At 33.2% G+C, this 26,442-nt stretch overlaps 1 protein-coding gene across 1 annotated transcript in view; it reads right to left on the bottom strand.

Annotated features, from left to right (window-relative positions):
* LOTGIDRAFT_163525 (hypothetical protein) overlaps window positions 1–26,070 on the bottom strand; it is a gene marked incomplete at both ends in the record, with an annotated part of 58,364 nt that extends 32,294 nt beyond the window's left edge. The window contains 14 exons of the mRNA XM_009060032.1: window positions 88–166; window positions 293–388; window positions 998–1,143; window positions 1,347–1,454; window positions 1,685–1,772; window positions 2,655–2,687; window positions 3,189–3,276; window positions 4,479–4,576; window positions 5,013–5,093; window positions 11,315–11,392; window positions 11,591–11,677; window positions 11,833–11,951; window positions 18,804–18,877; window positions 25,943–26,070. Of these exons, the coding sequence (XP_009058280.1) occupies window positions 88–166; window positions 293–388; window positions 998–1,143; window positions 1,347–1,454; window positions 1,685–1,772; window positions 2,655–2,687; window positions 3,189–3,276; window positions 4,479–4,576; window positions 5,013–5,093; window positions 11,315–11,392; window positions 11,591–11,677; window positions 11,833–11,951; window positions 18,804–18,877; window positions 25,943–26,070 (1,303 nt within the window). The remainder of the gene's footprint in view (window positions 1–87; window positions 167–292; window positions 389–997; window positions 1,144–1,346; window positions 1,455–1,684; window positions 1,773–2,654; window positions 2,688–3,188; window positions 3,277–4,478; window positions 4,577–5,012; window positions 5,094–11,314; window positions 11,393–11,590; window positions 11,678–11,832; window positions 11,952–18,803; window positions 18,878–25,942) is intronic.
* Between the last annotated feature and the right edge of the window lie 372 nt (window positions 26,071–26,442).

Raw genomic sequence — 26,442 nt, 5'->3', positions numbered from 1 at the left:
ATGCCAAAAGCCAGACTCATACATTTAAATCCCATGCTTGTTCAAACATCTGCATTGAATTATTGTAGTAGAATGAATAATACCCACCCTTTAAGGCATGGAGCCAAAAGCCTGTTAATACGTGCTCAATTCTGGCGTAACTTTCAAAATGAATTTCATCCCGTTCCTAACAATAACAAGAGAAAAGATATCAATAAATTCATAATGGTGGAAAACATCTGAAATTGTGTAAAGTATTGTTTTCACTATGTTTGTAACGTGTTAAATTTGCCGTAGACAGACAGAGTCGCACCATTAAAGAAAATCGGTTTATTTTATTAATCCATAAATTTTCAGCAATGTCTTTAAATAAATTGATCTGTCGAGAAAGGTCACTTGATAGAGAAAACTACAATAATAGAATATTTATTTCAATTGACTGTAAGTCTAAGGAATTAGGATTCAACCAGGAATATATGAAATCCAGATCAATATTCTATCAAATTCGATTCAATAATAAACTGCTAAAACAAAGCCCCCTTAGACAAAACAAAAATTGAAAGTCGGCGAAACTGAATGAATTACTAAGTGCATATATGTGAAGCCAATGTAAATATTAATAGGTTTAACACATTAGCACAATAATTGAATTTCTAGATATTTATTTCTAGAGTATTACATTCATGGTGAAACCAATTGTAAACAAATCATATGAGCATCTTTGAGTGCCTAAACAAACACTGCCACGTTCTCTCATATTGTATAAGCTGCATTGAAAAGGTTAAATAGATTGTAAAGCCTGATCTGACACATATCTCAGAATATAAATGTAATACCAATAGTATTTGGGTTAGTATATGTCCATCAAAGGCTTTACAAAAATCGCAAAAATGTAACATAACTTTAAAGAGTAAGCTTCTTAAAATCGTTACATAATCAAACCAAATAATAAAGTTAATTATGGTTCGCTTGATTAAAGAAAGGATCATATATATTAGTTCAGTTGTTTCGTACTTACACTAAGAACACTGTGTAGTCTGAACACTGTTCTTGGATCTTCATTATCATCTGTTAGTGTAATCTCTCTGTTGGCATCAACTCTCAGATACTTCCTAATCGTCATGTGACGTAGACGCACCTGTTGTTCCCAACGTATAACATCACCTTTAAGTGTATTGAAAATGATATGTCTCAGAAAACGTATATTATTAAGCAAAAGTTTGAAAACATAAAAAACAGGTTTTGTTTAAGTGATTGTATTTTCCAATAAGGTCATTAGACATAAACTAAGAGCCAAAACTTCAGTTATACCAGTCAATATAAAATATGAGGCTTTTTATACAAGACTATCACTTCAATAAACTTACCATTAAGGATACCATTTTCACATTCAATCTGCCAGAATGTATTACCAGACGAGGGCGGTGATAAGGTTCTGGGTTTATGTTGATCCATAACTCGGATTCTAAAATGCACTGAAAAGAGAAGAGTTGGTAATGATGATGCACCTTTACATATACAGTACATATTCATCTCTCTGCTATTGATTGCCTTTAAAAATATAAAGTCAAGAGTATTCGATATGGACTTCAGTATTTGACTTTGACTTAACAGTCAGCACTTTTTTTACTAGAAGATGGCTTATGGGACACAGTTGTGAGACTGAAGCAATATAGTGGGAATTGACCAAATCTTAGAGCCTTACCATCTTCAGTGACTTCTTCATCAAACAGACCTTCAGCAACAAGATAAGCTTCAAGTTCTTTATGAAACAACCTGATAACACTACCACCCTACAAACAAAAACATCTGATAAGTATTTACGTTTTGTTAATCTGATTATGGTAAACAAAACAATTGAGATAGAAACATTGAAGATCGTACCAACTTGAAGAGCACCTAATAAGACAGGCGTTCAACATCAGATGCTTCCTCAGAGATTTGTAAACTCGTTTGTTAAGTCAGCTTTGTTAATACCGTTGTAGTTTTGTTTTCAGAACGGAACTTTCTTTAACTACACGATATATTTCTGTAGGTCAACATTAGTTCTAAACGTGTCCAAGCAGAAAAGATTTACCAAAGATTTGATCTAAAGAAGAAATAGTAGTCATCTGAAAGTATTCTATCAAAGACCTAAAGATCTATTAGAAAGTTAAAGATTGGGATCATGCAATTGATTTTAGCTGTTTTATCATGCTTGGAATCTGTATGTGGTGTTATAGACCAATAGTCAAAGAGGAAGAAGGGCGTGTCGTTTTGATTCAGCGTGTTTCCGAATGTCTTCAGTGACTTATAGGATTGATCGGTGAACATTTATGCAATGCCTCGGGGTTGCAAGTCGTCATCATCGTGAATAAAGCAATAACAGTGATTCTCTCAATCTAAAGAGAAGACAGAAAATTTGATAACAGCACAGATAACTGATAATGATTTAAAACATTTCCTTTCACCAACATGATAAACCAATGCACAAGTATATTCCATCACCAAAAATATGTGTATGCACATAAGTTAAAGTTAGCTCCAATCCAGTTCGTTGAAAGAAAAAAAATAAATCGCATTCCAGAAAATGGTAAAATTGGGTTAGGCTGTTTCAGGTTAGACAAAAGAAAGGATTCTGAAAAGGTACCAAAGAAAACCTGAGAAATCGGTGGGTTTAGCATTTAAAAGTCTACCTTTATATATTTGGGAATCTGGGAGATTCCTCTCTGAAACCAAAATATAAATAAAAAATATATAAAAAATAAAAGCAATCTTATAGTACGCAAGTGAACCCGAAACCTGATTGTGAAGCAACAATTGCCTGGCATTTCAACGCGAGTTTACTTACTATTTCATTTTTGCAGGAAAATTCTCGTATAAGATACTTTTAAAAAACGTGATACTTTCTCAAAAAATTAAACAAAATAAAGGGTATATTTATATATATATAAAGATTTAAATGGCATCATAATATGATCATTATGTGCTGTACTCGTTTTGAATGCTGTTAATATGTGTTTCAAACCGCGAAAAAACACGTTCACAATCTTTTTAATAGATCATAAAAATGTGATCAAAAATGGGTTATAATTTTAAAAAGTTAAAAAATGTGTGATATATTTTGATGAACTTGCTGTAAAAAGATGAATATAATGAAAATGTGCATTATTAATTGAATAATGACGTGATATAAGAATAAAAGAAATTATATAAATATACTTCTGTACCTTAACATAAAGGTCTATATCGGGATTTTCTTTACAATATCGAACTAATGTAAAACCAGACCTCTCGACACCAAGATTCAATTCAGATCTAAAACAAATAAAGTAACATTTCTTTATTGTTTTTCTACTATAATATAAGCTTCTTGGGTGCAAACAACTTTATATCTAAGTCAATTGTCATTGAGCAATGTATAAAACGCAAAGACAAGCTAGAAGTCGCCTTAGAGGGTGCAATGGATCAGATCAGGTTTTTGTTATTGCTGTTTAAGTTCAGGCAGTTAAACGGCCTCAACATTGTCACAAAATCAAGATGTACAGCTAAGCAAGTAGAATGATCAATTCGTGTTAGTTTACCAACACGCAAGGTCTTCTATGATCGAGAAGTCGAGAAGGCGTTAGGTGTATATGTTTAAGTTCTAAAATACAAACGCTGAAAACATATTAATATAACCTCCACCTTCGTTTGAAACCGTAAATTTTATGCATACTTGTTTGTATAACAACATATTGCCTAAATCAACATGGCGTTTTTTGTACTTTGCTTCATTAAAATATTCAATAACATTAAGATAATCAGAAGACAGAAATGTCATCAATAACAGCAATAGCAGGAATGTAAAATATCATTTTGGAGATATTTAATGCCGAAGATCATAGTTATTAGACTGAAACGATCTAATACCCCACATCACTAGTCCTTTAATGATGATAGATAGTGAAAGTATAATTATACCCAAATTATTACAGAGGAGATCAAGATGCTAGGGCAGTGGTAATTATCTGAACAGAAAGGTTGAAGATTATTGAATATTGATCAACTAGGTTATGAATATAATTGAAACATGCCAGAAAAAACTATACATGTCATACATCTTAAAGTTATAATATCATTTCCATAATATCATTACAGTCGACACAAAACTGTCAAAATATCATAGAAACATGTTTATTACTACGCATTTTATTCAATTGATTTCTACTTTCCTAATGTTAAATATTATACGACAGTCACTCTTGACATCAGAATCTGGAATGTGTCTTCACAATTATATGTTATGTGTGATTTGACCAACAAAACAAAATGCCTGAGAAACGTTTTTTCTGTCACCGGAGTTGAATACATAGATATATTAGAATTGGCTTTAGTACTCTATCATATATCAAATGGAAACATTTTGTTGATATGAACGCATTAATTAGAATCCAAAGTGAGTTCATGAACAATGGTGTCAGATAATAATTTTCAACTTTACAATGAACAATATATAGAACCGAATGATAATAGCTTACCCAAATGTGCTGATGTCTATTTGAAATGGGACACTACCATGAAAATAATGGCCAGGCGATTTTATACTTTCAAATACAATCTGGTCATATATTTGTACCTGAAAGAAATATGACATGAAATGTTTGATACTTCAAATAATAGAACACTGGTATTTCAATATGGTTCTCTTATCAATGTCTGTTGAACATCAATATTATTTCAAGAAAATAAGAGAAATTCGGGGGTGGAAGTACCATCAACAGTTGGGTTCAATATATATGGAGCGCTCTTCCCTGATGTCTCATCATAATAAAACAATGGTACACGAACGACCTATTCATTAGTCTAATTCGTGTACTTGGAATACCACAATTTGTTCACGCTGTCCTACCCACTCAGACTCATAAATAACCGACTAGAAACCTGTAGAGTGTATACAATACACTTACTGACATATTATTTAATTATCAGAATGGTTATTATCCACTCTAGCCGTACCCCCAGGGACAATCGTCTGTTTTTTATGCATGATATTAATACATAATTCTACTTACCACTTCACCCTCTGACTTCACTTTATATTGAGGCAAGATACGGAATTGGGCATTTTTAGCGTTAAAATCTTGCAACATAATCTGTAATTAAGATATATCGAGATATTGCTGTTGATAAACGGATTAGTATAGCTACTGAGGATTATTGTGGTCAACAACTGTTTTTGAAACCAGAGGCAACAGTTAACAATATCGTATAACCTCATAATATTTAGCAAAAGCATATTCATAAAAGATAATGGCACACAAATTGATTTCTGTATTGCTTAAAACAGAAATTTTGTCCTGAAAGCAAGCACAAGAAGGTAGCTTTCTGAAGCGTTTTTTTTTCTTCAGAATAATAAAATTCACCAGCTTATACCCATGATAATTCATAACAAAGAGAATTCAAATTTTAAGATAAATACGTCACGTCAAATATAGCTAACTAAGGACAAAAGGGTAATGATATATTGTACACATACAACTCAAGAGGGATACTAAGTATCGGGCATGTTACATCAAACAAAACATCGACCATTAGCTTTATTAGTACCTCTTCAGTACCAAAGAACTGAACTTTGTCAACATAGGAACTGGTATCAATTTTCAAATAGTACAGGATCAATGGTAGCGATGGTGAAATAATCACTCACTCTCGAGACCAGTTAACATTTATGTAAGAACGAAATGAATTAAAAGAAAGTAAATGATGGGACTGATAAAGGTAATGTATACTAGAGCTTGTAATTCTCTAGAGTCTAAATATCCGTAGAAAAGGTACAATATTGTTCAAATATAACTGACAATATATTTATTCATATGTCTTCTGCAAATAAAAGTCAATCAATATGGACTAGTGTAGAATAATTTACCTTTTATCCACAGCAAGTTAAGTGTAGAAATTGCCAGAGTCGAATTTAATTTGATGAATCAACAAAATTAGATAAATGGATTCCGAACATCAACACAGTGTCGATTGCAACCTTTATGTATAATGTTACCATTATCTGATGATGACCCAACCCGAGATGCATCACTAGACGGGATCCGAAATTGGGCTTTCATGGTCATAATTTAAGAATTAAAAAAAGTATTTATATTGGTTTGCTTCAAAGTTGTCAATTTATCTTCAGAGTCTAAATTAAACATCTTTATGGATGAACTTAATCGCCAACCCCCGCAGATGGTAACGCCGAGTTCAATGTAGCGTTATCAGGAGAACAAGTACTTCCGACCTTCTTGTGGGGTTCATCGGACAATTGAAATGTCGACCTCCTGAACTACATCATCCAATTATTGTCTTTCCCTGCCAGATACCCATAAGTAGATTATTATTGATAAAAAATATAATATGTAAGAACAAAGAGCTATGATAACCATAATTCAAGCTGACAGGACTTACCAATTACCCTATATACAGTAATCTTAAATAACAATACAGTTACTTAATCGTGTAATGTTTTCTATTCCGCTTTAAGTCCTGTCTAAATACCAATTTACTTCAGATAAATGATTTGAGAATATTTGGTAGGAACATGGTCAATGTATGGCAGTATCTCAATTTGAGAAAAACACTTGGTGGGATCATGATTAAATGAGACAGAAACTTAACTTGGTTTTAAAACATGGCTTGGTGGCATCACGGTTATAAGGGACAGCAACTCTTAACACCATATGGTGATGTAAGGAAACAATTGTCAAAAATATAAGAAGGCGAGAACACTGTTCGTGAGGATTAAGTCTGCTTTTTGTTTTATTGGCCAAAATTATGGACCGAAGTGGTTCGTTATTCAGTCAAGATTCCATATTACATTTAAAGACCTACTGGAAACGGTTCCGATAAAAGAGAATCTGCTTGAATAACGAACCACAAACAAAAGTCAGGTTTGCAACACAAGTAAAATATGCGAAAGATGATCAGTCAATAACAACGCTGTATCATAAAGCCTTTGTCATTAATCCAAGTATAAAGACAACTGAAATGAAGTGAGTTATCGCAAGCAGTTGTTGTATAGCAATATTTTCCGTATCTCTCACCTATAACTAGGATATATCAAATTGGTGTCAGATTTGGGAAGAATTCGAGTGTTTGTACATTATTACAAACTGACGAATAGCTGGTTTGACCCAACCATAAGCTAGCCCTGATTATACGAAATATCGATCTTAGGGAGTAGGCTTACAACAAAACAGTAATTATTTTGTGTTAATCACAAGGTTTTCATTAGATTAGCTTACAGGCAGATACAGCGCTTCTATTGCTTTTCTATTGTTTTAATTAGATTATACCATAACATCTGCTAGGTTAACAGACAGAACGAATTGCTCGACATCACCATCCTGGTCTTTAACTTCAACTGTTCTCGTAGGAGGTAAGGTTATTAAGCAAATATTGTGGTTAGAAAGGATAGACTTCATTTACTTTTCTCGGTTGAACCATTTTGATTAAATTGCTGTTTCCGGGATCTTTGTTCCACCGGGTACCGACTACAATCAGCTTTTATCCCCTGAACGTATTAAATCTACAAAGCGTTTTTGTTGCAACATTGAGATTTTCGTCCAGTTTAATCCAGACAATATTCTTTGCACTAAGAAACCTATTCAATGCGGCGATATAACCACGACTTCCGGTATTATTAGTCCAATCATTCCGTTTGTTCTGTTATAGAACACGATTAAAACTAGATCATATCCACAGAACAAACCCAGTTACCTCAATTACCATTGGACAAAACCACATTTTTAATTAACAAGATTTTGTAATCGCTGTATTCAATCAGAATGTGTGTGTACATTTTGCCAGAGGTTCCAAAATATTTACCAAACAGACAAATAATAGAAACTATGAATGCTCATCACGCAAGCGATACGGTTGTCAAGCAAATAAAACTGATGAAACATGCCAATTAGTCTACTCAACAAAAGGTGAAAAAAATTTCATTTTTGTTCATTGAATTTATTTAGAGGAATCCAACTCAAAGATGGCGATGAAGTTGATTAATGATCAGCAATTGGTAGTAGCTATTCCTTTGTTTAGAAATGTTAAATCATAAATCAGAATGATGAATTAACAACATGACATGAAAAAATGAGATTTATATATCAGGATTGATAATACATAAATAGATTTTATAACTTTCAAGTTCGGGAACCAAGAATATTATCTTTCATCTCAATGAAAGCATCTTGAATGACATGGGTGTTATGCCCAACTGTTCTGCACTTTCGTAGGTCATTATAGCGGTCAGGCAGTGTACATGAAGGGATGGGTGGCAACACTGGGACCCTTGTCGCAGCTTTTCTTTTCCTTAATCTTACAATAAATAATTAATACGCGGAGACTCGACTTCCCGACTAAAACAGAAATTCGTATTTTTTTAAATCTTTCGGGAAAATCGACTTTGAAGTTGCACCCGAATTTTCAAGAGGGAAATTTGCTTATATTTTGGTTCGGGAAAAAATCTGAAACTCAAAGTGTTCACGATAGGGACTTGAAATTTGCAACATAACAACGTCTACCTTCAAATTTCAACTTTCCAGCTCTGATAGCCTTGGAACGAGAGCCTGTCAAAGTTTTGGTCTTCACCCCATTGAAAATACAGTGCAGAAAAACGCTATAGGCAGACCGCCGACACCACCCCTGAACTAAAATGGCCATAACTCGGCCAATTTTGATCCGAGAGGTACAATGTTTGTTTGTAATGAAAGCTTATCATTTCCTCCATGTATTTCAGTAGAAAACAGAAATTCGACACTTTTTCAAACTTTGGAGAAAATCGACTTTGAAGTTGTACCCTTGATTTCAAGAGGAAAATCGCTTATATTTTGGTTTGGGAAAAAAGTCTGAGACTAAAAGTGCTGTAACTGGTAGAGTTTTCACGATAGGAAGCTGAAATTTGGAACACAACAACTTCAGATGGGTGTGTACCTTCAGTGCAAATTTCAAGTTTACATCTCTGATACTTTTCGAACGGCAGCCTGTTAAAGTTTTGGCCTTTACCGCAGCCAGTACTATAAGACTCTATAGGCGGACTGCCGACCCCCACCCCCTCGCTAAAATGGCCATAACTTCGCCAATTTTGACCCCAGAGGTTTAATTTTTGTTGCAAACGAAAGTTTAACATGTCTTCTATCTATTTCAGTCGAAAACAGAAATTCGTATTATTTGAAATCTTTCGGGAAAATCGACTTTGAAGTTGCACCCGAATTTTCAAGAGGGAAATTTGCTTATATTTTGGTTCGGGAAAAAATCTGAAACTCAAAGTGCTATAACAGGCAGAGTTTTCACGATGGGACTTGAAATTTGCAACATAACAACTTCCAATAGGCGTCTACCTTCAGTGCAAATTTCAGCTCTGATAGCCTTGGAATGAGAGTCTGTCAAAGTTTTGGTCTTCACCCCATTGAAAATACAGTGCAGAAAAACGCTATAGGCAGACTCGCTTCAATGATCTCATTGTTAAAGGGTAACCGGTTTGAAAACTCTACAAATCGCCCTTTTTAATATAAAATGAATTGGTAATGTTGAACAATGATGTTTTTTACTTTTATTATTTAGTTTCAACCCAATTTAACATTATAACTATCATATAGTATCGTGTATCAATAATGTTGTTTAGAATGGAAAATTACATAGTAATAAGCAATCGAGATGCACTAGGTAGATTCAATCTGTAATATTTTTTGTGGGCTTTCTGTAACTCTTAAAGTACTATGGTTTATACTGTTGTATGTCTCGGCTATTCATTTAACTTAGTAGGAAATTATGTAGAATAGTTTAATCGCGCTGTGCGAAAAACTCCCTTAGAAACAGGCTTAAGTATTATTGGGTCAAAGATTTGCGTGGTAAAATTTAGCTATATTGAAAGGTTGAATGGATCTTTTTATTAACTTATCGGTTTAATCTCAGCTCGCCTTTTCATTCAAAAACTTTATTTAGAAATAACTGGATCAATAGTCTGGAAAAATGTATGTAAAATTCTCTTCGGAACATTTTCATGGTGAGTACTGCAATTATTATGATGATGACATGACGCCTACTATGATTATTGTTATGTATGTATAACCCTCTTTTTTATCTAACCGTAACTTTTACTGCGTTCGTTAATTTTATTATGGCAGGGCTAATCTGTTCCAACGATTCGAAGCATCACCGAAACAAGAGCATATCCTCTAGGAAAATCAATTGCACGGTCTGTGAGACGAGAGATATCAGTTGCTTACAGATTCTTTCATTCGGAAGGTCGACTTTCACACCTTTTATTAATCTAAATCGTCATGACTGGTCTTTGAACTAAACCTTTCCTCAAAAATAACATCCGGATTGTAAGGTGCATGAACATTCCTGCTGTTACAAATTAAAAAGAGGATATTAATAATAAAATCAACCAGAACACAGCTATAAAAGCCAGTCTAGCTAATCATATCATTCCTGCAAATTGATAATATCCATTTAATTCATTACAGAACTTTCCTAATGGTGAATTGTGGTAGGTTTTCAATCAAATAATGACAAGCACGCAATCAACTGATGATATTCAACACACCCTGCACGCTATAAACAACAACATACAACACTCAAAACATGTTGATAAAACTGGGCAATGAAGTGACCAAACAGATGACAATCTAGTTAGATAAACAACCTTCAGATATTTTTACAATTTAAAACGGTAAACTTAATGATTTATTTGGCGCCGGTAATTGAATAAATTCTGTCCTTTTCCCCATTTTTGTAATTTTTTAAACTATTTTGTTGGAGTAGTGATTATTTTAATGATAAGGCAAAGGAAGTAGAAAAGGTTGGATAATAGACCTATTGCACGTTATCGGCTCTTCATGTAGATCTAGGCTAATATCTAAATAATTCTGTTAATGAAGTTCTGGCGACTACAAAATTTGTACTTTCAGTCACCAAAAAATAACAAGACCATTTGTCAAGTTAAACTTTGCATCAACTTGGAGCCAGTGCTCACAATAGAACTAAGTGGTTCGTGTTTGATACAACATTGCCCAACGCAAGAAAATTCATTAACCTATCTTCAATGAATTCAGTTTATGAATTTGAATTTTTTGCCTTTCATATCCTGCATTTTTATCATATGAATCAAAGAGCAGTAAATTTAAAGTAGTAATGATAAGTTGGACAATCAATGCTCCTTACACTAGAAATCGATCCATAACAAAGGCTGGAAATCATCATGGAATAATGAGCGAGATTATTCTCTACATTTTTTACACATGAGAATATCCAGAAATCTCAGTATTACTTGGGTCAGATTTTAACATTCAATACTAAAATTGATGAAAGTTCAACTTACCATCATATTATTTTTATCTTTTTGACTGGTCTGCGACGTACACATATGTATATATTTATTAGTAAATACATGTTTAAGCTGAAATAAAGTAAAAAAAATTTAATCATAGAAAAGATATGAACTATATTTAACAATGAAAACGATATGAACTGGTTTACCATAGAAAAAATATGAACTTTGCATCCATAGAAAAGGTATGAGCTTTATAAACATAGAAAAGATTCATGGATACAATTCTTTTAAACGTTTCTTTTAAGAGAACAAAAAGTCCAATACCTGTACAATCTCGCCATAGCGGACTTTCTTTCCCAGTTGACGTTTCTGTTCAGCATTGTTATCAGCATTTTCAGCATCGGCTGCTACCTGAAAACAAATAAACAAAGACTACATATAGATATTAAGTCCGCAGTTGTGTTATATTGATATCAAGGTATATCATTGAAATTATTGTTTAGATTTGCAAATCAGATAACTGGTTGTGGTTTACTGCTTATACAAGTACAGTCATTGTTATTTACCTTGGCTTGAGCTAGAAGACCTTTATCCTCAGGTTTGTCACCGTTTGATAGTGCCAACCATTTTCTGTATTTCTTGTTTAATTTATATCGATTCTGGATACAGACTTGAAATACCACCACTAAAATAATAATATAATCGTACATAAGGTCATAACAGCTAGAATTGCTTGACATTCTATATCTATTTCTACTAAACTTTTATTTTGTCTTTTATTTCATAGTTTCCCACATATTTTGAGACTAATAAATCGTTATCTTAGTTGAGTTACTCGATATATTGGTTGTATTACTCGATATATTGGTTGTATTACTCGATATATTGGTTGTGTTACTAGATATATTGGTTGTGTTAATCGATATATTGGTTGTGTTGCTCATTATGTTGGTTGTGTAACTCGATATGTTGGTTTTGTTACTCGGTTGTGTCACTCGATATTTTGGTTGTTTCTCCACGTGAACATACAATTAAAGATTCAAAAATATGCAAATTTCTTGTCTCAAAGGTACTCAATATAGCAAAAGAAATAGCACATATTTTACTATCAAAGAAAATGTTACAAAGGAATATGAGATTGTCAATATCATCACGGATGCAAATAAGCATATTAATATTGATTACAGTTGTAACTACATTGAATATTCTCCGAACGAAAGAGAATTATTTAAGATATTGATATTATGTTGACAGAAGTTAATGCGATTCACAAGAGGTTTGAATATAGTCGATATAAATATATCTTCATTCAAAAAGAAAGGGGAATTTTTATTCGGTGTTCCTTCAGAGGCATGTTCTCATGGAAGTTAATGCAGAGAATTTGCTATTTTTGTTTTTATTTAGATTCAGAATATCCTGTTCTATTACATCTCTTTAGATAGACGTATGGGCGTCACTCAGGTCCATTGGTTCATTCGCATTTGCGCGAAAGCTCACTAAAATCTACTTCTCCGGTTTTGTAAAACTTGGCACCCGAAAAGTATGTTATGTTATAGCTTGAGCCGTCTGTAACAGTTTTCCAAAGTTAAAGTTAGCTTCTTCAGTTGATATCTCGTTTCACTAATTGCATGATCATGCTAAGAGACACAACATAAGTAGTAAATTTATCTTAATGACATCTAAAGTTGATATGTGTTATCTAATAAAATGGCTATAAAATACCATTAAAGGTTTAGTCAATACAGCTGACCAATGTTGTCATACAACAATAAGATGCTACAAACTGTATAGGAGTGATTTCTGGAATGATTTTGTATGCATTTTTAGATGTTTTCAGAAACGACGCTTGTTTATATTCCGAATCGTTCGTTGTTAAAATTTACAGAACCATGAACATTAGATACAAAAACAAGTGGAAAAGTTGAACTTCGTGAAATGCAAGGAAAAGGAAAAAAGTTTAAAAGTGGAACTGTAGTTTGATTAATAATTGTGCAGTTAATCACCCACTTGTGTGAAGCCTTTTACTTCTCTGCACTTTAAATGTCTAAACGATTCGTTCGACAATACATTACAATACATTATATGGCATATGTCAAAATTGGAAAATAGAGAAGATCCACTTTGAATTAAATAGTATTGGTGGCAATTCAACTGTGAGTTACTTTTCATAACGTCTTGAGGTTTAGTAGTACATTTATGAGTTTATAAGTAATGTTTATACGGCTAGTCTGGCAAGCAGGTCCTCGGAGAACCTTTAACTAGTTCAATATGACTCACTATTTAAATGTAAATGAGGTTGTATAAACTATAAAAATGTCAATAAAATTAGCAGGACTAATGACCCTGAACACAAACTAGGTAAAAGGTCGCATAACTAGGCAACTACTCAGTTTTCCTTTTTGTTGATTTTATGTAAGGCTAAATAAGCAAATGTCACAACGTCGCTCTCGATCCCATTCCAAAGTCCAACTATAATTTCCTTTTAAGCAAAAGCCTTCAGTAGTATGTGCAAGATAATTGAAGGATGTATTAAAAGCTGTCTTAGCTCAAGTGTAGTAATGGTTCCTAATCAGTATTTCGACCCTGGGAAATGAAACATGAAATACATGTATCAAAACAATTATACCAGATTAAGTAAGTCGAGTAAACAGAAGTTGGTAATTCTGTATCCTTAATTAATTGGTGAGCTCTACATGGGTCTAAACCCAAGGATACATATATGACTATTTCAAACTGTTAAACTGTTTATTTCCAGAGAATTATGTTGCAACTTGTTGTAATGCGATGTAGGTTTGGTGTAGCCCCAGTTTGCATAGAAACAGGTGGTTACGAATAGAAGGCATCCCCATTGAAATCAGAGCAAACTGCCCTGATACCGTGGAAGATGAAGAACATTGTCTCTTATGTGCCAATTATACATCAACGTAATAACTACTTGCATCAGAAAAAGGCCACGACATGAAGTTGGTACAAATTATTATCCTTTGATAACAATGTTTTTTATTATCGACGCCATGTCTCTCGTTTCTTAACAAAATGGCAATTGAATAGTGATGTAATTTATTTGTATAGATTAACTGGTGAGACCTAAATAAAATATTTACCTACTTACTTACTATATTATCATATATTTTGCCAAGTAAGAGAAGTTAGTGATAATACCCCAAAACATTCATATTAACCACGTTATGCAATTGGCCGAAATTTAATACAAGTTACTTCCCCTGAGAAGTGACCATGATCCAAAATTTTAACTTCTATGGATTCTCATGACGGTTCAGTTTTTCTTTTAACACTTTTTAGACAATGATGCTGACATTCACGTCGGTAACAGATCGAACTAACCTGACAAATTTTAATTTTCAATATAAATATCCTACATGTATAATCAAAGGCAAATCTTGTCCATACAATTGTCTGTATTTGTCTGTAATCATTGAAATGGTTTATCATAGGATATCATTTCGACCAATTTAACGTCCTGATAAATATAATATAAGACTAAAACAATAGATAATACAATAAATAACATGTAGTCTGTAATTATATACAATCTCTAGACTAAAAGACCTGAATTCCAATAAATTGTTAAAATAATGGTTAAAAGAGTGAATATATAATAAATCATAGCTATATGAAACGCCGGCTGAAATATGACTAGTATTTCTCTTATATACAAGTCGACAGCTCATTTTATTTTCTATTGTGTTATTCTAGACATCGCAATTATTGAATTATCCACATAAATGTAAATTAGACCTTGAGGTTTTATATTTTTTCAGAAAAAAACCTAATTTCTGTAAGCTTTATTCAATTTTTAAAATATATGTGTTAAAGTTTATTTATTGAAATTGAAAATTCGGTCAGACTGTCTGCGCTGTACCATTTTAATATACTGCCAGCATCTCTTCAGTTTTCATATATAAAGTCATATATAATCAGTAAGTAATGTTTAATGGTCAAGAGACGTTCAGTAATGTAGTGACTTGTATTTGTCCAACGAAGATCGCTTATGCATATCATTAACACGGTTCTACGTTAAATTGACAATTTAAATATTAGTTTATAGCATTTTAAATCGATAACACTTTTGTCCAAAGAAAAAAGGATCGGTTCCATCTGGTGTTAAATCCGACCCTTGGAGTACATTTTAATTTATTGTAAACGAGCACAGCGTCGATTTCCTCTGGACTAAGGGCAGATATTAAAAGAGTTCATTCTCCTGGAACACCTAATGCCACTTTGCAACCGGGTTTTGTCTCCGCGGCATCCTTTCAAAGTGTCTACATGACCTATAATATACATCGTTTATTGAGTTGAGCATCTGTTTACCAGTGATTAAAGATCTGTATGCCTTTAAAGGGAAAGGTGTGCCAATCGTATCTTAGTCTCAGAAACGGGAATTTTTTTAGCTATGCCATTCAGTAATAGTGATCACAGATCACCGTCTGAATTTGATCCTTCAAATCTATGTGTGTCCAGAATTATCCGCGTTTGAATGTTAAAGAGAAAAGTCGCCTTTTCTTGAGACATACACATGTATATAGAAAATACATCAATAAAAAATAAGAAAAGAAATTCCTAATTTGAGATATTTTTGAAAGAATTATGCGATTTTCGTACATTTCTAATACTTCTGAAGACTATTTTAGATATACTCATGGCCCAACCACCCCCCCCCCCCCCCCCCCAATGGCGCTACTGTCCCTTTAAAGGAACACCTTAGCTCTTATTCATCAATGAATATCATTGATGCACGATATGACTAATTACTAATTGATTAAATCATTATACTCCACTAGTTACCATATGTCAGACTAAACAGTAAACAATATGTTAATGAAAGGATTGTCTATTGTTCTATTGCTCAGATCCCAAATGAGCATCTACATGTAGTCATTATTCAAAGAGCTGGCATATTTGATGATTGAAAACGAGAATTAGCGATGCTATTCTTCACCAGATTATAACAATGTCTGATCTCACGTATACAGTCGTTAAGATGGGCTTTAAAGTCGACGTTCAAAATCACAGATGTACGTATCTCAACAAATAGATACATAGATATAAATAGCATACTTTCGAAATATTTTGATAATGATAATGAAAATGTTTTACAAAAAAGGCGGAATACCCCTTTAAGATTTGGTGTATATGTATGCTGTGTTAGGGTATCTTGGGTTAAGATTAAAAAAGCGAAGGTATATTATAAACTATAAAATAAACTAATTAAGGTCTGATTTGAGATCAGTTAATTAAATTAAATCTTTTTATGTTTGAAATAAAAAAAAAATCGTCGTCTATTTCGACCAGTCTCCATCATACTAGTACATTATATCATCATCGTTCCTTCCTGCCTATAAGCGATAGACTTCATAATTGTGTTTAACTTGATATATAAGCTAGTTATGATTAAAACTGGTTAAAATACTTTGGTCAATAACAATATTCCAACATTAGAAGTATACCACTTTAAAATACATGTATGAACAGAATGCATGGTGAGTGGTCCGATATTAACTCTTTAAACAAGCCGTTAGTACATTTCTTGTCATATGATGCACAAGATTCTAATAATGTGCGAGAATTTATGGATAATTTCTACGCAGTTACATCTTTAAAGATATTTTACAATCCCCTTGAGAAAAGTCTCGAGAACGTAATAACGTAAACCAACACAATGGATATCAGATCTATTGAATAATATTCTACTTGGGTTATTTCCCTTGTGGAGTTCAAAAACAAGATAAAACATTTCATTGAAAAGCCATATAAATCGACATTGAATAATATAGTATTCTTAGTACGTTATCCAGTGAGTTCCGTTTTTCGAACAGAGACTTTAAAAATATCAAGGAAGTGTACATTCGGTTGTCATTGTATACGGAATTCCACAATTCCAATAAGCCGTGTTCCAAATGCTGGTGGCAAGTCAACGTGTGGAGAAATCATCATGTCTATATAATTTCTGATTAAAACTGTGTAACTCTGCTCTGAAAATAGTAGTACAAAATGGATATAATAGCAATATGTGAAATATGTAAAGGATGAGGGAACATGCTATGGCCAACTTTTTAAAATTGAATGAAATATTATGTTTGGCTGCATCAATATGGCCTATCCAAATCTCGAAGTATTCTCTTGAGTCGTACAGAATTACAATATTCGTTTACTTTATAGACGATTTTTAAATCAGTTAGTTAGTCAATACAATTAAAACGTATCCGATAACCCACGCAGTTCAGATCAATTCTCTATGGTTTTTAATGTCGGCCATATTAACTGATTGCAGATATTGTTTACAAACTCGACGATTGGTCGAAATTTTTTACATCGATGGCATTCTGAAGACTGGAAACTTCCAAAGATGAAATCATTTTCTTAACTTAGAAATCGGTGCAATTATTTCTTATTTTATGCTATCCAAACAGTAGCGTAAAATTAATTTTCGTTCAATTGCAAAGAATTAATACTAAGATATTTCAGTTCTGCAATCATTCAGAATGGACCAATTATATTGCTGCTTGATCGATGCTGCGGAGATTAATTGAAGAATCACGTGACCACGATCTGTCAACTTATGATGAAGTTGATTTTTAATGCATTGTTTGTTTACATAGTGGCGAGTCTGATAGAAATTTTGTATTGAGGTGGTTTTTATCTAAATATTGTTATAATGTCATTTTGTCGCTTATAATATTGATGGAAAGCTGAATGAATTGATGAGGAGAGAGTTGGACTTCTGACTGTGCTGAACTTCATATCAATATTAATGACTTTTAAATGATGCACCCAAGCAAATTGCAATAAGTTTGTTGTAAGTGTTCCATTGCTCCTGGACCACCCACTGTCATTCTGCGACCATGAAAACATATTCAGAAAGTCTGTAACTTTTGATTTTTTCAATCTTTCTTATCTTAGTAATTGTGGATCATTTGAAAGTTAACTGATTGAAGGTTAATGAGTAATGCAGCTGTTCACATATGTGGCTAAAGTCGCCATTCACCTTCAATCAGGGAATTATTGGCGTCTCGATTCCAAAAGTTCAATATACAATCCCTCAATTTCAAGAAAGTCTATACCCGGAATCAACTTGAATTAGGCATCAATTTTGTATTCCAGCCAGAAAATTCCGTACTCTTTCTTAGTTAACATTTATATACCATTAACCCAAAGCTAATAAGATTTTCTACAGTTTAAAAAGGTTAATCAATATTTTGGTGGTTTCCATTCGAGACATGATTAAGCATTCATGCAGAGGTTACCTTCTGACGTCTATGCTTTTGCCAGGTTTAAACTTCAATGTATCGTGTAAGAGTATTTAATTATTTTTTTTACACGGAAATTTATACTTTACCAATTTCTTACGATGGATATGTTAATGTATTCAAATGAAATGAAATGAATGGAGTTTTGAGACGACTGTTCTACTGTACCTAATTGGTCTAGAAAAATATATCTGGCTTCTATTGGGGTATTCAGATCAACACATCAGTAAGACAATGTCAGAATAAAAGGATAACAATATAGAACTTACCATGAGGATTGGGTATTTTGGATGGTCGATCTCGGTCCTGATTCTGATAGATAAATAATCCACTGTGACTCGAACTGAAAAAAGAAAATTAGATAATACAAATACATCATGAAGTAAACAGAAGTTGAATGTCAACGGTACTTTCTAACGATCGAAAGTATAAACTTAATTGGGTCTCAACCCCTTTAATGGGCTCATTTCCAAACCTTTCCCCTTTAGACTAGGCCAAACCTGTGCCAGCTATGTATTCAAGGTATTGCCTACATTATCATACAGTGTTTTCATTTTTCATAAGTCTGGGTTCATTTTTGTTTCATTGATATGACAGTAGTTCCTGATAAAAGGTAGCTTTAAGACTTTCCTCTTGTATTCATAAAGCTGTCTAATCATTGTCTGTAAGCCGTTCATCATATTAAATACTAGGAGGTAAATTGATCTGATGGGACCAATTTTTTACAAGATCGATCATGTTTCATAACTTTATGACTTTCTAACCTCATTTTTATCACCCTTATATCAGATATATTTATTATGATATTTTAATTCTGGCCCATTGACAGAATACATATATTGTCTAGTCAGATAACATCTTAAGTCAAGTTACTTTGACCAACCAATTATTCTGTTTTGAAAATGTTATTTAAACTGAACCATTAAAACCATAACCGATTCACATAAAGTGTGTTTGAATGTGGAGAAGTTCGCTATGACCGCACATTGGTTGTACAATACAGAACATACGCCATATACATTGAAATTCAAATTTTCGATGCCGTAACCACATCCGTTCCATGGTCTACTGTAAGAGTTATGAATAAAATATTCCTTCTTGCGAGACATCGACAACGAATATGGGACAAATTGATACTATATTTCCACTATTAGCAAGGTCCAACCTTTTTCCTAAGGTGCTTAATTGTGTTATTTTCGGTAAAAGTAGATACATAGACATAAACACACAAGCATTGATCCGACTCAATAAGGTACAGAATAATAGATATCTCACATAAAGTAATCGTCATTCATAAGTCGAGGATTTCTTATATAAAACACCAACAATTCCTATTCATTGTTATATGCCGTGTGGGTTAAATTTCCAAGAATCCCTTAAAATTGAATTTGCAGTCAATAAAGCAGATAAAGCAGGAAAGACATTTTTAGGGCGATGAACTAATATGTAAATGATCTGTGGGTGACCCGGTTATCGGAGTCTTTCAATCTGTTATACTGTTTCCAGACATTTGCATGGCTATTGTCAAGAATATCAACTATGATCCGAAAATTAAAGACCGAAATAGAAATTCGGCCAACAAAGGCGAATGAACTGTGATCGAGACTGAAGCTGGGGTCAATTAGAAAGTTACCCATACTATTTAATAATCATCAATAATTCACTTGTCTCAGAGACCTAGATGTGCCCCCGCTTTAACAATAGTGGTAAATACGTCCCCTAATTGGATCTAATTACCACAGGATCCAAAGGAAAATATTACGAAGTTTTAATTGGTAATGAAGAGTTAAATATTGATATATGTCTCTAAATTTTCAATTAAAATGGAATAATTAGTTTTAAATGAAAATAAGTAGAATGAAGTAAGTGCTTGACCGCCTTCAGTTCAGTCTAAATGATTCTATTATGAACACATGAACTCTTTTTTGTCAATTCCAGTCGACCAAATGAGGTAATGAAGTCAAATGACTTTGAACGGTAATTAATTGGAACAATTGTAATAAAATAACTCGAATTCGACCATGTCTGAAATCCTCAATATTTTCGTTTCTAAAGGATATTTGGACACGATCAGTTAAGACCCCAGTTCTTAATTCTCTGTGTTTTTTCCACTATAACATTGATTGTCATGGTTTCTGCCTTTTTTACAGAAATGTTCAATAATTTAAAGTTAATAAAAATGGTTTACAGTTTGCGTAAGAAGATATCTTTACAAAGGCCAGGGTATTACGAACTCTATGTGAAAATGGCTTTAAGCATACAGTAATATCTCCTAAAGATGTTCAAAATCGCATTCGAATTGAATTAGTTTTGCAATTTATGTTGTAAATACGACATCTTATCCTTATTGAGTTGTTAGTATATTGTTTTATAATGGCTTTGTTTGTGTCAATAATTAGTTGACTTTATAGTCGTTGATGTCTTCTTCCAGTACTACATCCAGTGCTACAAATATCTTAGTGAAGATTAAGAGTAAACGCTTTTACATCCTTATTTCTTGACTATCTCATCAATATTGCATAGATAGTTGACATTTAAGATACTTTTATTACCAATTTGAGAATTTGGCTCCCCTTTTTCATTACCATTCTTAAAACTTGACTATTTGACTGTTAATAAGAAATTAATGAGATATGAAAATAACTAAAGTGTGTCAAAATACCACTTAAAGTCACAGAAACTGAGAGAGATCGACCTGTAATGACTTGCCTGGGACATCCTCACAATGGTCAAGATATATGGTCTTCATACATGTAATACCTTGACCATTCGTCGTTTGTGTGTACCTTTTGGAAACTAATAAGGAAATTCTTTTCAAATGGTCTAGCCCAGAGCAATAATCTTCGAGTTGAAAATATACACAATATATTGATGACATGAATTGTCTAATTTGAAAAAAATATTTATTATGGTCAGAGCTCAGATGAGTTGGAATTTCGCATATCAATCTTAATCTTAGATAAGTACAGAATTCCCTAAATCAAAATGGAATAATATTTTTCAGACAGGGGATACATACGTCCTCAAATGCCAGTGGTGGACATGAGTGTTGAAGTTAAAGCCCTTTGCAACAGCTTGTATCGGTGTACATTTGATTACTTATATGGGCTAATCATATACACCACTTGACATGATTTCGCGCCTCGTTACTCTGCCTTAATCCCATAATGATCGGTCCACTGAGGCCTTAATTGAAGGCTATGATGATCGTGTAACATGTGTTTTGTCAACTTACCAGTTTGTACTTGGCAATTAGTCTGACGTTTCTAGAAATTTTTATTTAAGAAAATCGATTAATTACTTTCAGTGTATTAGTTGTCACAATAGGTCCACTGTGTATATGCACATATCTGGTAATGTATATCAATCTATTTATGAAAGGAATTGTACCATTTGACAGTTTTATGGTCACATTTTAGAGATAATGAATATTGTTTTGCATATTCAAGACAAATTCAAATTCAAGGGCAATTGAGGGTCCACGAGATTAAAAAAATATCTCTCGCATGAACTATGCTTGAATTGTACTGTAGAAACATAATTATAGTAATTATGTTAATATTTGACCATAAATCTATTAGGCTTCTCCAATAATGACGCAGTTGAGTAAAGTACAGAACAGGTGTTGCCTGTGGTTCAAGTTCAGTACAGGATAGGGAACATGATAGCAGTATTCTTCCCAGGTATCTTATCTCAACACATTTTGTTTCAACCAAAATCGATTGTGAAAAAGGAGACCACATCAAGTGTATGTAGACACTGGGAAGCTCAAATCCCGTAGTACAACAACCTTACAAAAACACAAATAAAGTCTGCACTATGTAAGCTAGGAACTGTCCACATGAAAGGTGATATGATGCCAGAAACCTATTTGTTTTTAACCTGACTTAATACTGTAGGTCCAAGAGGGTGACATAAACAAAGCGTATCGTTACTGGCATGGAATAATCAACCATGACACCATGTGAAACAGGTTCAGGATGTTCAAGAACCTCTATCACTTTGAAAAAGTAGCCATTGTCCCTGGCAAGATATCCTAATGACTCATTTTCCTCATTATCAGAAAGAGACGGGACATTATGATGAGTCCTTGATCAAATATTGTTACGTTAAGGGATTCTGATATAGGCAATGCTTAATTTTTGATTACTGTTACTTCCTAATGCGAAAAGTTCATTAGCTGCTATTAATGTTTTGCCAATATGTTGTTTGGATTTCGGGTTTCGTTTTACGGTTCGGTTCGTTAGTACTTGGTTTATTTATTTATTACAGACAATTCAAAAAAAGAATCATTTAAGTTATTTTGTACTGGATGAATAATATGGTACAAGTCGACCCAAATAAAGACCTCTTCATCACAATAACTATAAAAAACAATGGAGATATTTGTAAGAATGGTAACAGAATAGATGTAGTAATGTCAGACGTGGGAATTGTAACAAATTAAATACATAGGTAAAAACTTGATCTCATCTTATTGATCGATTCAATTCAATATCACCAGCTGATTAATAGCATGTCTGTTTTTTTGGACTGAGGAAAACATGATTGAAGTTGTGGTGTGTTGTGTTTGGCTACATCAATACTATCATGTTGATTAGGGTATTACTCTAATACCAGGAACAAACTGTCCATCAGTTCCACTTGCTGGTTAAAAGCAACTATGATATCTCAGCCTTACCGGATATCTGACGGTTAAAAGCAACTCTGATACCTCCGCTTCACCGGATATCCGATGGAAGACTTATATTTTAAACTGCTTAATGCTCCTTTCCGGCACCGTAAGATTATGAATAATGAACGGCTTGGGTGATATTGTTTTGTAGAGTATTGTTAAGACAGTAACAAAGCTGTATATGGAATTCTTGATTATTCTTTATTATCTTGATTATACTTATTATTATTAAGTTATTCAATGCTAACACATTTGAACTTATTTTATTGCAGCATGCACGATTCCTTTCATTTTCAAGATAAACTACAGTCTGGCAAAATAAAGACGTGGGTATCCAGCATATCTCAACATACACAAAATTACAAACCCGGACCATTAAATGAATTTGGTAGTTCGTCTGTCACTCAAACATCTGATTAGAGCAGAAAATGGACTGGAATCTGTATTCAATTGAGCCAAGAATAATTCCATGGTATTAACAGTAAAACTGTGATCGAATGAAATCTGCCATAATCAAAGAATGTATTGACATACAAAGTTAACGTAAAGATCTACATGGGAATTACCTGAAAATAAGTTAAACTTATAGCACGCAATTTTATTCAATATATATACATGTGTATAGGATTCAATTTCGTTTTTAAGGAAAAGAGGACCTTTACAAAAGAGTATATATAAATAACTTGAAGATGAATATAAATCTCAGAGTAGCTTCAAGCGATGGTTTTAAAATGTATTAATAATCGATTTTAAACAAAGCTGTTATTGAAAATATCTTAAAAGCGATAATAACAGTACAGATGCTTATAATTGTATACTAAAATTTGTGTGTATGAAGAAGCGACGGTTGGAAGGCATCTTGACAATAAATTTCTGATGATAAAAACCATGATGTTCTACTTCCAAGAGCCAACAGTTAACAATACGTAATATTTCTTCAACAGATTGATAAAGAAAGAAAAATCAAACACAGCGTTTTTATTATTGACTAATTAGGTAATTATGTTGATATGTGTTTTAGAAAAACGTGAAATATACTGGTTGGATTTCGTCTGAGCTTTCTAGCTTCGTAATTCTCACGTTCTACACATTTTCTTAGTTCATAGAATCGACATTAGATATGTCAAGAATCCGAATTACGATAATTTCTAATTGATACGAGATTCCAGGAACTTCTTCTAATTGGTCAATATTTCCAGTTTTTATTGAGTTTAGAACGCGACATTCAGAAGTTCAAAGATTCAAGGTTTCAAGATATTGTGTTTAGCAGCGCTATCAAATAGTTCAAATGGAGGGGTCTGAAGGCAACACCTCAACGTTATGGCTTCGAGCCTTGCTGATGAGTAAACCTTTACTAAACCTTACAGATGATTTTTTTAATTTGGTTTTAATGATATGGCGGCCCGACTTTGAGGTGTTCGAAAATGCAAGGTTTTGATATTTTGTTTAGAATGGATAACAAATGGTTTAAGAGTCTGAATGATACACCTCAAAGCTTTGGCTTTGGTTTTGCAGAGCAATATCATTAAATATATCAAACTTTAAAAATATTTTCGAGTGACCTTATTAATTGTGGTAATTTGGAAAATGGGGCATTTTCTCTGTTATCTTTTTTTCAAATAGCCAAAGTTCTTTCTTTGGGCTTGTGGTCAGAAACGTTGACATCATTAGATAAGCGTATACGCACCAAGCCAATAACTCTGATCGGTTGATGTTTTTATTGTATGGACCATCCAGATTCCCTGGAATTAATAAGATAAAGTCGTAAATCACTCTATGATATCTTAACGAACGCCTAAAAGTACAAAACCCGAAGTCCTATATGTATAACTGTATTAATGAATGGAATGATTAAATCGTGTTGAATGCCTCACTTCTCGTCAATTATGAATGAGTTTATTTTTTTTTTTTTTTTAAAAAAACAAGTGTCAGATAATTAATACAGCAATTTGTCAATGCATATCTGTCGCGTAATATCAAGTCAATATTTGATTGAATAAATCTAAATAGACTGCATGTCGTGTTGCAGTCTCAACTGTAAGTCAATACCGTAGAATATAATGGTTCATTAAACGCTATAACTATTCCACAACTTGTCAGTTTTAATCAGTTAACTCTTCCATCAGCGATTGATAATTTCCGCTTATTACAACAACTAATTTAGAGTTTGACATGGCAAATTTAGGAATCAAAGAGATATGTCCAAGTGCTGGGGATATGGCGAATTTCTTAATACACCAATTGGAATTGATGTGACAATGTAACATCTATGTGACGTGGTGCGAAGAATTTGAGCTCAGGTTATCGCCTTCCTCTTGAACCCTTTTCACTTTTCATAAAGGCAAATAACTATACCATGAACCTTACAGTTTGATGTTGAATGTGACTTATGAATGGTACAAATGTATTAGCTTTATCTTAAATATTATTCTTATTCTTGAATCCACAGTATCAATCAATCAGTTTCTAGTATCGGTCGGTATTTGGTAATCATATTCCCTTATGGTCGTATATTTCGGTTTTGCACTATATAATAGTATAGTTATAATAATATGTAGAATGAGTTAACTAAACCATGACACAAAATATCCAGAGATGTTGCTTAATTAGACCGATGCCCTGGGTAACCAAATCCCCGTTGATTACTAGTATTATATAATTTAATATTTCTATAATGTAATTGCGCAAGACGGTAGCTCACTAACCTGAAGGTCGATGAGATAATAATAATACCTGTCAACATTGTAACCCCGCTTGTCATTGATTCTGTCGTTCAAACCGGAAAATACACCGAGACCTCGTGTTCTACAGGCTAGGCTTTCCATATTTTGTAGTTCCTTCCAACTATTGATAGTGCCCATTTGCTTGTTAAAACCTTTTTAACTATTCAGTGCATAAAGTAAACAGAACAATATGAACAGAAAGCACAGTTTGTCGAACAAATCTGTTGGGAGTTTAAAACATAGAAAGCTTCATTCTAAACCAATTTCCACGTCTTTTAATGATAATTCCTGGCTTAGTGTTAAATACTCTTTGATAAATCACGTTTTCCAGACACAAAACAATGCCAATAAATCAAGGAATGTCTTTGACCGCCTCACGTTTCTCTGATTTTGTCCTAATTTGAAAACAATGAAGGGTGTTTACAATCGTACTCCACCTTCACCGGGCTCTTAAAGTTTTAAGTATTGTCTCTGTATTGTGCGGACCATTCTGTCTTTTCTGCTGTAAGG

The sequence above is a fragment of the Lottia gigantea genome, assembly GCF_000327385.1.
Source record: "Lottia gigantea unplaced genomic scaffold LOTGIsca_40, whole genome shotgun sequence".
Lineage (NCBI taxonomy): Eukaryota > Metazoa > Mollusca > Gastropoda > Lottiidae > Lottia > Lottia gigantea.
Note: the sequence above shows the minus strand (reverse complement) of the source record. Positions and strands in the feature narration are given on the sequence as shown.